Below are 14763 nucleotides of genomic sequence, written 5' to 3'. Positions count from 1 at the left end.
ATGGCACTGATGACAAGACTACACTGTGTTTGTTTGCACTTTGTACTTCCATGACACCAACGAGGTGTTGCAGAGGACTAATAGGAAACACATTCATGACACTAACTTTGTAAGCCCTGAAGGCACCGCACACCACTGGTGACCTGGGTTTAAGTATTGTTAAATGAAACATAAATCACAAAATCTGATTTGGAATTAGTTGAAATTAGCACTTTAGCTCAATACGTCTAACTAACCCCACCTGAAATTACGCTGGACAACTACATTGAACATCTGCCAGAGCTCATTTTCATCTTCCCTCCTAAATTCAGGAGGCCACTCTAATAACCCCATTTGAAGCACCTTCATATTTAGCACGTTCTTTCTTATCATATTGATAATCTAAGCTGACAGAAGAAATCGCTAGTTCTAGTGTTTCTTCTTTCTATTGGTTGGTGCTCATAATAATCAAAGCTATTGCTGGCTGTGAGATAGAGGTAGAGCAAATAGGAGAAGAAAAACATGCACATGTCAAAAATAAACTGCATATTTCTTCCCTTCTTTTCTTGTTCAAGAGTAGAGCGACGACAGGCTGTTTTGGGGCAGTGTTGATGGTGGGGTGGGTTGAAGAGCGGCTCGTCACAGAGCGTTCTCAGGAGATGATGCGAATGCCAAAGTATTTCTTGAGCTGCTCGAGGAAGATGAAGGTGAGCACTGTGTGAGGAATCAAGCGGATCCCTGCGGGGACGAGGCCCTACAACAGAAATTTGCATTAGATTACTAATTGTAGTTTTCTCACATCACATCTATCAGTTTAGAGCTGCCGAGCCTAACTGTACTTTAGCAGAAAACAGGTTCTTCATCATAAAGGTGGATTGCCCGCTACTGTAAAAGCAGGTCATTTAACACACTTGACATGCAGCCAGTATGTTTTTTTTAATTAAAGTACAACTTTTGCTGTTAAAAATATTCATGTGATTTGTCAGATTTGCTGTTACAGGGCCAATTCACCACCTTTTATGTGGCTGTCCAGTCAGTGTTGAAGGTAAATGTAGACTATAGTCCCTCAGTGCGGGCTGTATATTGACTGAGAAAGCAGAGTTATCCTGCTCATGTAGGCCATCTACATGTTATCAGTGGTGTTGGAGGAAGAAATGACCACACCATTTAGCATCCAAACTTGACTATTGTGAGTTTGTAAGCTGCTCAAAGTGCTACAGCTGACTGGCTGCTATACAGCTTTCAAAAGAAGAGACACATGTCCATGCTTCTTAATATATTTCACATTGAATATATTTATAATATTCTGATTAGATGTTTTCCCCTCGCTTTCTTAACCTCTAAATAACCTCAGTGTGTCGTTGTTGTACCTTGTAAAATGCCCTAGGACCAAGCTTGGCAGTTTCTCTTAAGCAGTGTGACACCCCCTAAAGAGAGAGACACACTGGATTAGAAGGAACGCTGAGGAATGAAGAGGATGGGCAAACAGAAACAGACTGATGAAAGGATTAGAGCAGCCGATGACCGGAGGGGTCGATCCACTCACTGTGTACTCTCCCTTTGAGCTCATCAGCCTTGTCTTTAGGACATCCAGAGGTTGGCACAAGAATGTAGCACAGCCTCCCTGCAGAGGAAAGAGGCATCAGTTGACAGAACAGAACAGACTCAATGAGGCTCCTAGGGCACACAAATACAACCTGATACTCACAGCAATGGAGCTGGAAACAAAGTGTGTGAGTATGTTATCTCCCATCATGCCCGTTCCCAGCACGAGCTGCTTGGCCTGGTCATAACACGCCAACTAAATACAAGAGGAAATATTTGTGTCATTCTGACGATCAATCTCATCTATTTTTTTTTCTCTCTCTCTCTCTCTGAGAGGAAGCATGGCGGTGGAGAGCTGAGAGCTAAGCGTTAGTAGTGGTTTACACGATATTAAGTAGTTAAAGTGGATGATATAGTGTGTAGTGTTGTGTAGTGTCACAGTGGGGTTGTAGGGTTTGTGTGTTTTGTGTAAACGTGAGTTTTGTTGGGTTTGTGTTTGTTTGTGGCTGCTCGGCTCACGCTAGGCGGCGAGCGGCACGCCAGCATGGACTGCAGCGGACTGAAACGGAGACACGGGGTGAGGATAGCGGGCTTCCCCTGCGCTGTAGAGGAGTGCGGGCTGGCCGTAGGGCAGGTGATGGCAGCGTGGTGTCCGCTGCCCGCATGAGCGGCGGGGTGGTGCTGTTCATAGACAGCGTGGCGAAAGCCAACATGGTGGTGAACGGCGTGTCCGTGTCCGTCATGCCGCTCTCCACGCCGGCGGTCCGGGTCACAGTATTGAACGTGCCGACGTTCATCAAGAACGAGGCTCTGGTCAAAGAGCTGGGAAAGTATGGTAAAATTATGTCCCAGGTGAGGAAGGTTTCCTCTGGGTTCAAGTCGCCACTGTTAAAGTACATGGTGTCACATAGGAAGCAGCTGCTTATGGTTTTAAATGACCACAGCAGAGACCTCGACCACGTGGTCAGGATCAGGGTCAATGACTTTGATTACATTATGTTTGCGACCTCAGGGTCGAAATGTTTTGTGTGCAGGAGCTCAGGACACCTGGCCAGAGCCTGTCCTGAGAGGAGAGCAGGTGAGAGCGCTGCAGGCGGAGCTCCTGATGGGGAGCCGAGGGCTGCAGAGAAGGACCCGGAGAGCAGAGACCCTCAGGATGACCAGGCAGCACAGGAGGGGACAGGTGGGGTCCAGAAGGTGGGTCAGGAGGGGCGGGAGACGTCCAGCAGGAGGACGTGGGACAATGGGTAGAGGAGGAGGGTCAGGAAGAGCCAGGTGGGCTCCAGGGGAACGGGGTCCTGCAGGTGGACGTGGTCAAGGACAGGTGGAGGCCAGTAGTAGGCAGGTGATGAGTGAAGAAACAAAAGATGAGGAAGTTGTAGAGGAAGGAAACAAGGCTGACAAGAAGGGATCAGGGGGGCTCTGGGGAAGCCGGAGGAGAAACAGATGAGGCTGAGTCCAGTGAGGAAGCGTTCTCTGACAGTTGTCTTACCTCTGGGTCCGAGACTGAAAGCCCTGTGGGCGCAAAGACATACAGTCTGGAACGAATTAGAAAGTTTCTCAAAGACACTAAGGGAGCGAGGAAGATCATGCTCGAGGACCACTTCTCTGATAAGGAGGGGTTGGGGACTCTGCTCGGGATCTCCTGCGCAAACAAGTAAGTGAAGGCTTCACTACGCTGGAGCGCTTCAGAGTTAAGAAGCTAGTAGTGAGGATCCTCGACGAGCTGCTAGAGGAGAGTGAGGTTATGAGGAGGATTTGTCAAGAAATGAGCAGGGCCAGGATGGAGAGCTGGAGTCCAGCCGGCGGAGCATCCTGGTATAACGAGAGACGGAGGGAGGAGGAGGATGCTGCAGGAGACCGGCAGAGGAGAGGAGGGCATCTGACATGTTTTGGTTTTACAGTTATATCAAAACAGTTTGTAGGCAGCCATCAACAATCAACTTGTAATATTTTTAGAGCATGCCCAGTGTTGTTCTAACAAGTGATGTAGTCTATGTTGTACCTTATTGTGTGGTACACAGTTAATCCATATACATACATTGACACCGAACTAATTGGATGTATCCGTGCTACAGTCTGGAGTAAATGTCTTGGGATATGTGGATATGCACAGATTTTTACAAAGTTAAGTAAGGCTGAGGTATATGAATTAATGCATAATGCATTGCTTAAACGTTTTTTTAAATCTGACAAAGCAGTATATTCATCTTGAAAATTGATTCAGCATTACTGTTCAATTGATATAACTCAATTTATTCCCATTATCTTATTAAAAAGACTTACAGATGGATTCTGATACCATTTCACGTGATTAATATCTCCTTAATGTTCCGAGGAGAATCTAAATTGTGATTGGTGACGTTGTAAAGTGGCTCTTTGAACGTCGGTGACTTGCCTGTCCCACAGTGACCATCGCTCCTCTGCTGGAGGCCATGGTGGCTCCTGAGAACAGTCTCCTCGGGCCCTCTGTGGGCCAAGACGTAGGTCAGATATGACGCAATACTGTGTTGCCCGACATGATGTCACACACAATATTGCTTATATGGCTTTACCTTCTCTGAAAATTCTGAAGAGGCCATCGATGGCATGTTTGTAGCTGAAAGAAATAACTGAATTACGATATCAGATTTAGAACATCTACGTGAACATTTTAGCTTCAGTCAGTAACAAGACTCACTTTCTCCTCAGTTCTGGTGGCATTTTCATGTCATTCTGCATCCTAGAAACAGGAGAAAAGTTTTTGAATAATCAGAATTGTGTACATATTAATGAGGATTCAAGTTATCACGGCCTATTACCTGACATTCACCATGTCTGCTGGCGAGCCAACAAACCCACCAGTGAAACCTGTTGGTAGAGAAAGCACACAATCCTGTATGGGTAACACCAGGGGTCTCAAACTTGCGGCCCTCGAGCTGATATGTTGTGGCCCCCTACTTGACATCAAAGTTTAGTGTTAGTGCAGCCCGCACGTTTTTCTGAGGTCCGCGCGCGCGGCCCCGTAAGATAACGTTTACTGGACGTTTCTATTAATAGCTCCGTGACAAAACGGAGTAGAAAAAAGATTCAGATACTGCTAGATGCGCCAAAATCTGGAGGTTCCGCCCACTCCTCTGTGTGATCAAATGTGCCTCTCATAGGAGCTTCACAGCCAGAGAAGTCTGTGTCCAGCTCCACCTTTCACCTGATTTGTTGATTCAGGTGTCAGTCGACATTTTGTGTGAAACTACCCAATGAACACTCAGGAAATCCCTGCGGACCCACCCACCCACATACGCTGCAAAGATACACTGGTTTTTATTCAGACAGACAACACACTACCACCTGAGAAAAAAAAAAACTTGCAGTGTACTAAAAAAAACAACACTGTCCACAGAGAGACGGCAGCTCTGCTCTGCTCAGCTGTTCAGTTTTACTCTGCGCTAGACACACATGACCATGCGCTGGTAAAGAGTACACAGTACACACACACACACATGCATACAGAGTACACAGTACACACATACATACTTAGTACACAGTACACACATACATACAGAGTACACAGTACACACACATGCATACAGAGTACACAGTACACACATACATACAGAGTACACAGTACACACACACACATGCATACAGAGTACATATTACACACATACATACAGAGTACACAGTACACACATACATACAGAGTACACAGTACACACATGCATACAGAGTACACAGTACACACATACATACAGAGTACACAGTACACACATAGTACACAGTACACACACACACATGCATACAGAGTACACAGTACACACATACATACAGAGTACACAGTACACACATACATAGAGTACACAGTACACACATGCATACAGAGTACACAGTACACACATACATACAGAGTACACAGTACACACATACATACAGAGTACACAGTACACACATACATACAGAGTACACAGTACACACATACATACAGAGTACACACATACATACAGAGTACACAGTACACACATACATACAGAGTACACAGTAAACACATACATACACAGTACACAGTACACACATACATACAGAGTACACACATACATACAGAGTACACAGTACACACATACATACAGAGTACACACATACATACAGAGTACACACATACATGCAGAGTACACACATACATACAGAGTACACAGTACACACATACATACAGAGTACACAGTACACACATACATACAGAGTACACACATACATACAGAGTACACAGTACACACATACATACAGAGTACACACATACATACAGAGTACACACACGCATACAGAGTACACAGTACACACATACATACAGAGTACACAGTACACACATACATACAGAGTACACAGTACACACATACATACAGAGTACATATGTTGTTCTTGTTCTGAAAACTGTTCTTGAAAAAACGAAACTGAAACATGCACATTGTAAATAGTTATTTTTCTATAGAACATATTTCGACTCAAATATATATATAGTAAATATTTGGTTTGAAAACTAAAATTGTTGTAATATTAATGTTTCATGTGCACACACCCATGAAGCTTGATCTGTAGTATGAAGTCATTTCTCAGTCCCGAGTCTGTTACAAATGGAACTTATTGACTTGCAGCAGAGATCTAAAAGCTAAATTCAGAGGAGAACCAGACATGATGGACCATTTCTGAGAGAATTGCCTCCATCCTTCCCTGAGCTGACAAAAGTGATCAGTCGGGTCATGTACCTTTTTGGAAGCATATATCTGTGAGAAACCTTTCCCCTCTGTGAACTTTAATAAATGCAAGTACAGGTCCAGGCTTAGTGATGCCCATCGTGAACCTGGATCAGGGTTTCACTGTGACCTGGTTCAGGGCTTCAGTGTGACCTGGATCAGGGTTTCTATACTATGACCTGGTTCAGGGTTTCACTGTGACCTGGATCAGGGTTTCTATACTATGACCTGGATCAGGGTTTCTATACTATGACCTGGATCAGGGTTTCTATACTATGACCTGGATCAGGGTTTCTATACTATGACCTGGTTCAGGGTTTCACTGTGACCTGGATCAGGGTTTCTATACTATGACCTGGTTCAGGGTCAATGTAGCTCAGCTGTGTGAGCAGAAGCGCTGCCAGGTGTCTGGCAAGTAATAGAATAAAGTACAAATGTATTCAGGTTTTTCATTTGTTGGTTCGGTGCAGTTTTAATAAGTTATTTTTAAAAAATCAAATATATTTGCACTGTTAAAAACTATTATAAAAATGTATAGAAACTGCTGGTTGCCTTTTTTATGACGAAAATATGTTATGAATGCTTTCTGTGTGGCCCTCCGATGAGATCACAATACCAGCGCTGGCCCCAAACCAAATTGAGTTTGAGACCCCTGGGTAACACTGTGTGTTGGTGCGTGTGTAGAGAAGCAGAATTAGTGTGTTCTCACCTCCGAAGGCTCCCAGCAAGACCTTCTGGTAAAAGGGCATTGGGCCCTGGCTTGTGCTGCCCATCATGTCTCTCACTGTCTCATAGATTGCAAATCTAGTGAGCGAATAGGACATCTGAGAGGAGAGGAAACGAGAGGAGAAAATAATGAGTATCCTATACTCTCCTTACTATTTGAATTTTTCTTTTTTTCCAACCAATAGGAGGCAATACAACCTATACCAGAGAAACCTTTCCTATCCAAAGAGCCATTTTGCCCTATTTTCCACCAAATAAAAATCGTCTGGAGCCACAAAAGCTATTTGATATCATAGCTTATAAAGTTTTATATATAGTCATAATATATATACAAAAACTATTGTTTGTTGTATTTATGAAATTATAGAACAAGAATAAAGACAATTATTGACATTGTATTGCTATTGTACCTGTTATAACTATCAAGAGGAGAAAAAGAAATACAGTCATGTGTCGGCTACATTGAGGTCAATTAAACACATCTATGCCGGCCTTGAAACCTCCTCATATGTATGGCTCATGGGATAGAGTGGTTATCCTGTAACCACAAGGTAGCAGGTTCGATACCTGTCCTCCTCACAGTGTGCATGTTGAAATGCAAGACACTGAACCCGCACTTGCTCCCCGGGCTCTTCACCGCAGCCCACTGCACCTAGAATGCTAAGTATGGTTTTCATGTGATAACTTATTATTTAAATAAAATAACTCTAAATAGGCCATGTCCACACTACTGCGTTTCCATTTAAAAGGCATATCTTTTGATACATTTCAGAAAATGCTGTGTGCTTGTTCTAGACTCTTTCAACATCAAATATTTTGTTGTTTACTAATTTCGCCACATATCAAGCAGACAGGTCAGCAGCATCGTTGGTAGTGAAAGCAAATGAATACGTCGGCGCAGAATTAAACTTTGTATTTTTAGCCGTGACTTTTCTTTTTTTTTTTATTATCCGTTGACAATTTACTGAGGGTGGGGCTCTGCATATCATGAGTAGCCACCTGCAGGGAAAGACGCTTGACAGCGACGTGATAGAATGTGACGCACTTTTAGTTAAAGACTAAATCGAAACTCTTTTTTTTCAGTGTCACAGTATCACCCCAAACTCCAAGATAAGAGGTGTTCCTTTTGGAAGATTGTCCACAGGGCAAAAAAAAAAGATATCTTTGTTTATTTTTTGTCAAAGCCTCAGGGAGCCGCACCAGAGGGGCTAAAGAGCCGCGGGTTGCCGACCCCTGACCTATACTAATCTAAAAATAAATAAAAAAATACATTAAAAGGTTTTGGGACAGTTTTGATCATTTAAAAAGGTCTATGACCAGAAACCAAACAGGATGCACTATTTACACAACATAAAACATATCCTACTCTACTTCATGCAGCGGCTGTGATTAAAACTTTTTTCTCCCTCAAATCATTACACTGACTCTCCTACAATATACAGACCTGCTGAACACTATGCTGTCCTCTTATGATTTATTTAAAAAATACCCCATTGGTGATCTGATATTATCCTTCAGCCACAAACCAACATTTCAGTCACTTGTTAATATTAACTTCACATGAAGTCGGCGTTTGAATGTCATTCGAAAAGTTACCCAAAAGCCTGTTCTTCTGTGGTCTTTTGTACTTTACATTTCGGGCTTGCACACAGACACACATACCTGTCTACACAGGGAGGCAGAGAGGCCACTGTAAAGAGCCAGCACGCCGTCGCTCTTCACCACATGAATGGCCATCCCCACCATCCTCTGCTTCACTTCCTGCTGTGTCTGCAGGTGTACCTGGAAGGACAGCCATGTATTCAATACCAAGTTAGACACTGTAGTGGCATTATTAAGAAAACATCAACACAGACACAACAACCTTTAGGAACTTTTTATTACAGGGTAAGACACCAGCTGGGCAACTAAATGTGTCAAGAGGCTCCATGTGCCACATCTTTAAAAGGGCACGCCGATTTAGTGTTGCACTTTGATAAAGTTGGGTTTTGACAGCAGAAGGAGAGATATCGTGATTTCTTTTTTTTGTTGGCCAAATAAAAAACGATCCTACACTTCCCACTTCTTGACCTGTACTTAGTCTGCTAAACACACGTGCCTTTCAAACTCCACACATCCTGTTTGAAATGCAGGTTTAGATTTAAAGAAAATTCTCCAGGGTCACATAAATGTTCTCACAGGCTGAGTAATACTGACCACAAGTATTAAAAAGGAGTTATATATTAATATGTTATAACACACAATACACACGTTTTCTTAATCTCCACTGTCGTCAGCAGCGCTACACTGTGGCCTATGACCTCCGTTCTAATCTGTGTTTGGGTTTTAAGGCCACTAAATCCTTCAAAACACAATGTTTGAAATAATACTGTCGCATCACATGACATAAAGTTTACCTTCATCTTGTCCAAAGGGAATAGGAACATGAATGTCACTATAAGAGTTTACGACCGATCAAAAGGCATGTATGCACGTCCATAGAGCCGGGAAGCTAACATGGCTAAGAATCCAGTAATACATCCTCCAAAATGAACTCCTCTAAAACTATCTGTGATAACAGGACACAATCTAATTTTGAGGAAGGATTCATATTGTGGGGGAAAAAATGAAATACTTAAGGGAGTATATCTAGACGTATTGAGTAAAAACTCTGTAAAAACTGTAACATTTCCGTTAAACTCTTATAAAGGGAAACACAAACTTTTCAGCAGCAAGCTGAGTACAGGAACACACACACGCACACAGTAAAATATGTCACCCAGATGAGTTGATAAGTGTCTGGCTCAGGTGAGGTCAGACAAGTCCTGTTCAGGACAGAAATAGAGCAGCTTACATGATGTGATGGATACCTGAGTTAACACAAAAGAAGAAATCAATAAACCATGACTAGGCAAACATTGCCATGCGCTATGTTTGTTTGGTTAATCCCTACTTCCCTGCTGAAAACCACATTCACATAATCTTAATCTCTCCTCTAAATTACATTTCAGTCCTTCTAAATTTCACAGGAATGTGATAAGTGTGCGGCATTATGAGGCCATTGCTACAAAGTCATCATTTGCTGACAGAAAACAGCTTAACCATCGTCATCAGAATTCAATTCCAATGTGTATAAATGAGGACTTCTTGATTCGTTTTTACAGTCGTCTTTCACATATTCTCACATTTTGAGAAAAGAACTCCCTTTTACCAGTTAAAGCGCCTCCGCATGAAAGCACCAGTCCTGATAGTGAACCAGCACAGATGGTGATATCTACATCCAATACCTATTACATTCCTCACCTGTGCCACTGAAGCGGTTTGATTGGGGTAAAACCACATGACTGGCGCAGTGTGTAAGTATTTGGACAGTGACACATTCCTTTGTTCTGCTGGCTCTGTACTGTACAGCACAATGGACCTGAAGGAAAACAATGACTGAGGTTCAAGTGCTGATTCAAAGCTTTCAGATACTGCGTAAGGTGCGCAAGGGGAAGTTACTTATTGTAGTTTGACTCGTTTAGCAACTTGGTAAGCAGTTGGAGTTGCATCAGTGGCTGGCAATGATGGCTATGTTTGTTTGGTTAATCCCTACTTCCCTGCTGAAAACCACATTCACATAATCTTAATCTCTCTCCTCTAAATTACATTTCAGTCCTTCTAAATTTCACAGGAATGTGATAAGTGTGCGGCATTATGAGGCCATTGCTACAAAGTCATCATTTGCTGACAGAAAACACCTTAACCATCATCATCAGAATTCAACAGCTAATGTTGCCATTCATTTTGTATATTATTTAAGCCTTCGTTGCTCAAGCAGTGATGAATCGTAGTTTCCCTGTTTCAAAGGGAAACTACGTCCATTTCCAAAATGCATACATGTTATTCCTATGTTCTAAGAAAGCCCAACAATATTAGTACACATGAACAACTCCCTCCCAAATCTAGAGAGTTGAAACTCAAATGTGTGATGTCATCAGATATAACGAGTGTAGCTGTTTCATCGATAATGAATAGTGAAAGATGTATTGGATCAATTCTGTGGGTCAACAAAATCAGTCTCCCATCCATTGTATATGAGACGACATCACACGTTTGAGACTTTCTCTGTGGTTTCTGGCTTTGAGAGAGAAGAGCCATGGAAATAACATATTGGAATTATTCATTTGGTAAATAAATAAATTGAGAATCTCCGGGAAAAAATACACTCCTTATAAGTCTAGAACTTGTTGGAATCATTGTATTATTTTAGGTTTTCTTCAGTATGAAAGTAATCTAGTGATAGGTGTCACTGCAGACACGGGTACACGGCAAATAGGAACTGCTAATAGCTAAAGTTGAAGGAACATTTTCTTTTCCTTTTTTAGGGATTTGAAAATATGTAATTTGCTAAATGCAGCTCAAATTGCAAAACCTTTATTTAAACCAATGTGAATCTGTCTTGGATTTAAAGACAATCCGATAGTGATGCATATCACAACTTATTGTCTATTCTTTAAATATGTTTGTATCCACACAAGGATAAAGACTAGAGACATACTGGCTTGTTGGAATCAGGATCCAATTAATGTAAAAACAATAGGTTCACATCAACTGTGTCTGCAACTGGAAGAGATTATCACATTCTGTGGTTTTGTAGATTAACAAAGAGTCTCACAATCTTGGATTAAAAACACCTGACAGTTCTTAGTGTTTCTTAAATATCTACCATCTATTGACACAGATCATGTACAGTACACTCAATGTGGACACGTAGTCCTCATGACGGTTTTGTCCCACTGGAGGAGTTGATCACGACTAAACCAGGAGGAACTTGATTTACTTATTTTTTGGTCACTCATTACCTTTTTTGTTGTTGGATAAAACACAAAAAGGAGATCATTGAAGATTGGAGAAATTCATTTGGAAATACATTTGAGGGAAATTAATATTCTTAACAGCCATGATACCGGCAACTCTTTAAATTAAAAAATAAAGATAGAACACTCTATTATGCTGTATATGCGATAAGTTTATTTTTATTTTTCATATTTTGCAGATGTTGTTTGGTGGACGTCATATTCAGAAACAGGCCAGTTCTAACACAACGGTTGTCCTCAATACTACAAGTACAGCTAAAATACAGGCATATTGAAGATCATGCAAGTAGTAAATGTAGAGAAAACAAACACTTTGAAACAACTGAATCACCAGACGTTGAATTACTCAATTTTATACTACTATAAATGGCATCACCAGCTAGTAAGCAGGATAGGGCTGAGTTTTGCTGCTATGTGATGATTAGCAGCCTCTACATAATTGCCCACGGCATGACTGCCGAAGGAGCCGTTAGCATTATAAGAGTCATGTGCAGCTGTCTTCAATTCAAAAATAAATCAAGGAAAGATTTTGGCATTAAAGAGGTAGCGTCCTGATTTAGTCCTCTGTGCATATTGTATATTAGATTATATATTGGTGTTATCCATTGTACTGAATAAAACACTACTCCTCCTCCTCTGTGCATCACAGAGAGGCAAAGATTAACAAGAGTGAACATGCATGACCCCACTGACTCTCTCACACACTCTCTTTCTCACTCACTCACTCTCACACTCTCTCACACACACACACACACACACACACACACACACACACACACACAGGCTGGTATTTGTGATTTGGAGCGAGTCATGGTTAAACATTTTGAAATAGTGATACTCCCAGATATATCCCTCAAAACACATATAGGAGAGCCTTCCGTCTGCTTCTCTGTGAAATCTTTGTTTCGTAAAAAAAAAAAAAAAAGACTTGCAGCACTTAGTGGCAGTGTGGGCCCTGATGGTAACTGGGGGGCGGGGCATAGCAACGGTTAAATTGCCACATTGTATGCTATTTGTCTCAATAAAACATCATCGAATAGAAAACTAAGGCTAGATTGGGTTATTCTGTGTACTTTCACAAGAATACAGCAATGACCTCCCTCCATAATTTGCGGTTACTGGTAGCTGGGCTAACAAGCTATCACTTGTCCTAACCTGTGCCCTATTTTTGAACAGCCTTGGCCATCCTGATGCACATTACAGTGATGCCAAAGAAGACATGTGATACTTCGGACTATGGCCCGGCACTCTCAAAGCTCACTGCAGCTAACACGTACACTGATCTATAACAGTAACACGATGAGTGGTCAGGAAGTTAATAACTGTAATCCACCCTGCAGAGGGTCTACTGCTGGAAACAGCTGTCGCCTGGTCTGCAGGCCTCGCGCCTCCAAACACCAGCCTTCCGTTGTCCTCGGCTCACCTTCAGCAGGTCCAGAGGATGCGTGCAGCAGGCAGCTCCGCACGACGCCAGACCCCCGAAATACCACCGCGACATCCGTTTCTCGGTCATGGCTGCGCGCTCTGCCGTGGTCCGATGCTGTTCCAGCGGCGACTTCCTTCCTCCCCAGGCCGCTTAAGACGCGCTGTCTGCCCGCTCGCTCGGCTTCCTGGCTGCTCTCGCAGGACACAACTGTCAGCAGCGAGTCTACTGGATAAGGGCAACCTCGTTACTCTTCAAACATTACGAGCAGAGCGCCGCGGGCCGGGGGACTTTGGGCTCCTGCAGCACCGTGCGCGCTCGCGCCACATAACGTGCGTGCACTGTAAAAACACGAGGTGTGTGCGCTGTCTGCCGTGTGTTTTGGGTTGTGTGTGCAATAGGAAGCAGAGAAGAGCGCAGCCAATTGCCACCGTGGACGGCGGAGCTGCCTACCCGCCCCGAGATCCGAGCTCCAAAGGTCGACAGCGGGGTTTGAGAATGCTAAAGCCCCGAGCAGCGCCGCGCAAAGTCACACACAGCGGCCACTTTCACCTCTAGAACTGTCATGCCAGGTTTAAAGTGATACGCGTCATCGTTCCTGCAGCGGTGGAGTCGAAATAACCGCACTGTCTCTTTAAAAGGAAGAAGAGAATGCTTGACGTTCTCAAGCAAAAACTTCATCCAGTTAACCATGAAACGACCGTTATTGCAACATGTAGGTTTTATGTTCCACACACGCACACGCATACACACACACACACACACACACACACACACAGATATTGAGTTGAGTTTATTACAATTTGTCATTTGGGAAGTAAGATTTAACACACACGAGACAAATATAAAGACAATTACGTCCCATTGCTGTGTCAGCGTCTGTCATAATGTCTCCAATAAATATAGTCTCTTGAATCAAGTGCATCTTTTTATTCAACGTGTATAACTCACACCTAAAAATAGAAAGGCAGAGACATAGTCTTAATATCAAATATTCTATTACAGACATACAAGGCTGACAAAAGCTGCAATGGCACTTAAACGGATCTTGGTTTCCCTTTTTGCTATTGTTAACTTAATTTAAATATATAACTCTTCACAAAGTGTTTACATGTTCTTGCCCACTGCCTGTATATATAATTAATTAGGTAAGCACATCAGTTATGAGTGTTTACTGCCCCCAAGTGTACAATGTCTGCTGTCACCACTCCACTACTCAATGTGGTGAAATAATGGTTTGGGATGATCCCACTAGGATCGCATCATTGTCAATGTAAATACACATGTGTTTTGGAGTGAGTGTGCAGGCGTTGAAACCACTTTCCCCAACCTCAGAAAAATAGATGACAGCAAACATATCTCTCTGGTATTAAACGTGATAACTAGAAGAAGACGGGAGTAATCCCTTGAAAACGTGACAGGCTTACTTCTAAAGTATAATTAAAAACAGTTGCAGTGGAATACACACATATTTATTATACATAAGTGGTTATAAATCATACAAGCAACAGTCAAAACTAAAAACTAAAGG

The 14763-nt window shown here is 42.5% G+C and overlaps 1 protein-coding gene across 1 annotated transcript; it reads right to left on the bottom strand.

Moving 5' to 3' along the window:
- Positions 1-618: 618 nt before the first annotated feature.
- Positions 619-13322, bottom strand: slc25a10b (solute carrier family 25 member 10b; the record flags this gene model as incomplete). Its single annotated transcript, XM_079220023.1, has 11 exons — positions 619-733; positions 1350-1406; positions 1526-1603; positions 1688-1780; positions 3923-3993; positions 4080-4123; positions 4205-4246; positions 4326-4374; positions 6955-7069; positions 8634-8753; positions 13233-13322. The coding sequence occupies 11 exons, from the start codon at positions 13320-13322 to the stop codon at positions 632-634; spliced, it is 861 nt and encodes a 286-aa protein (XP_079076149.1). The 3' UTR covers positions 619-631.
- Positions 13323-14763: the final 1441 nt, after the last annotated feature.

This window comes from Taurulus bubalis (genome assembly GCF_910589615.1).
Source record: "Taurulus bubalis genome assembly, chromosome: 6".
Taxonomy (NCBI): Eukaryota; Metazoa; Chordata; class Actinopteri; order Perciformes; family Cottidae; genus Taurulus; species Taurulus bubalis.
The sequence above is the reverse complement of the archived record's forward strand: the minus strand, read 5'-3'. Positions and strand labels throughout refer to the sequence as shown.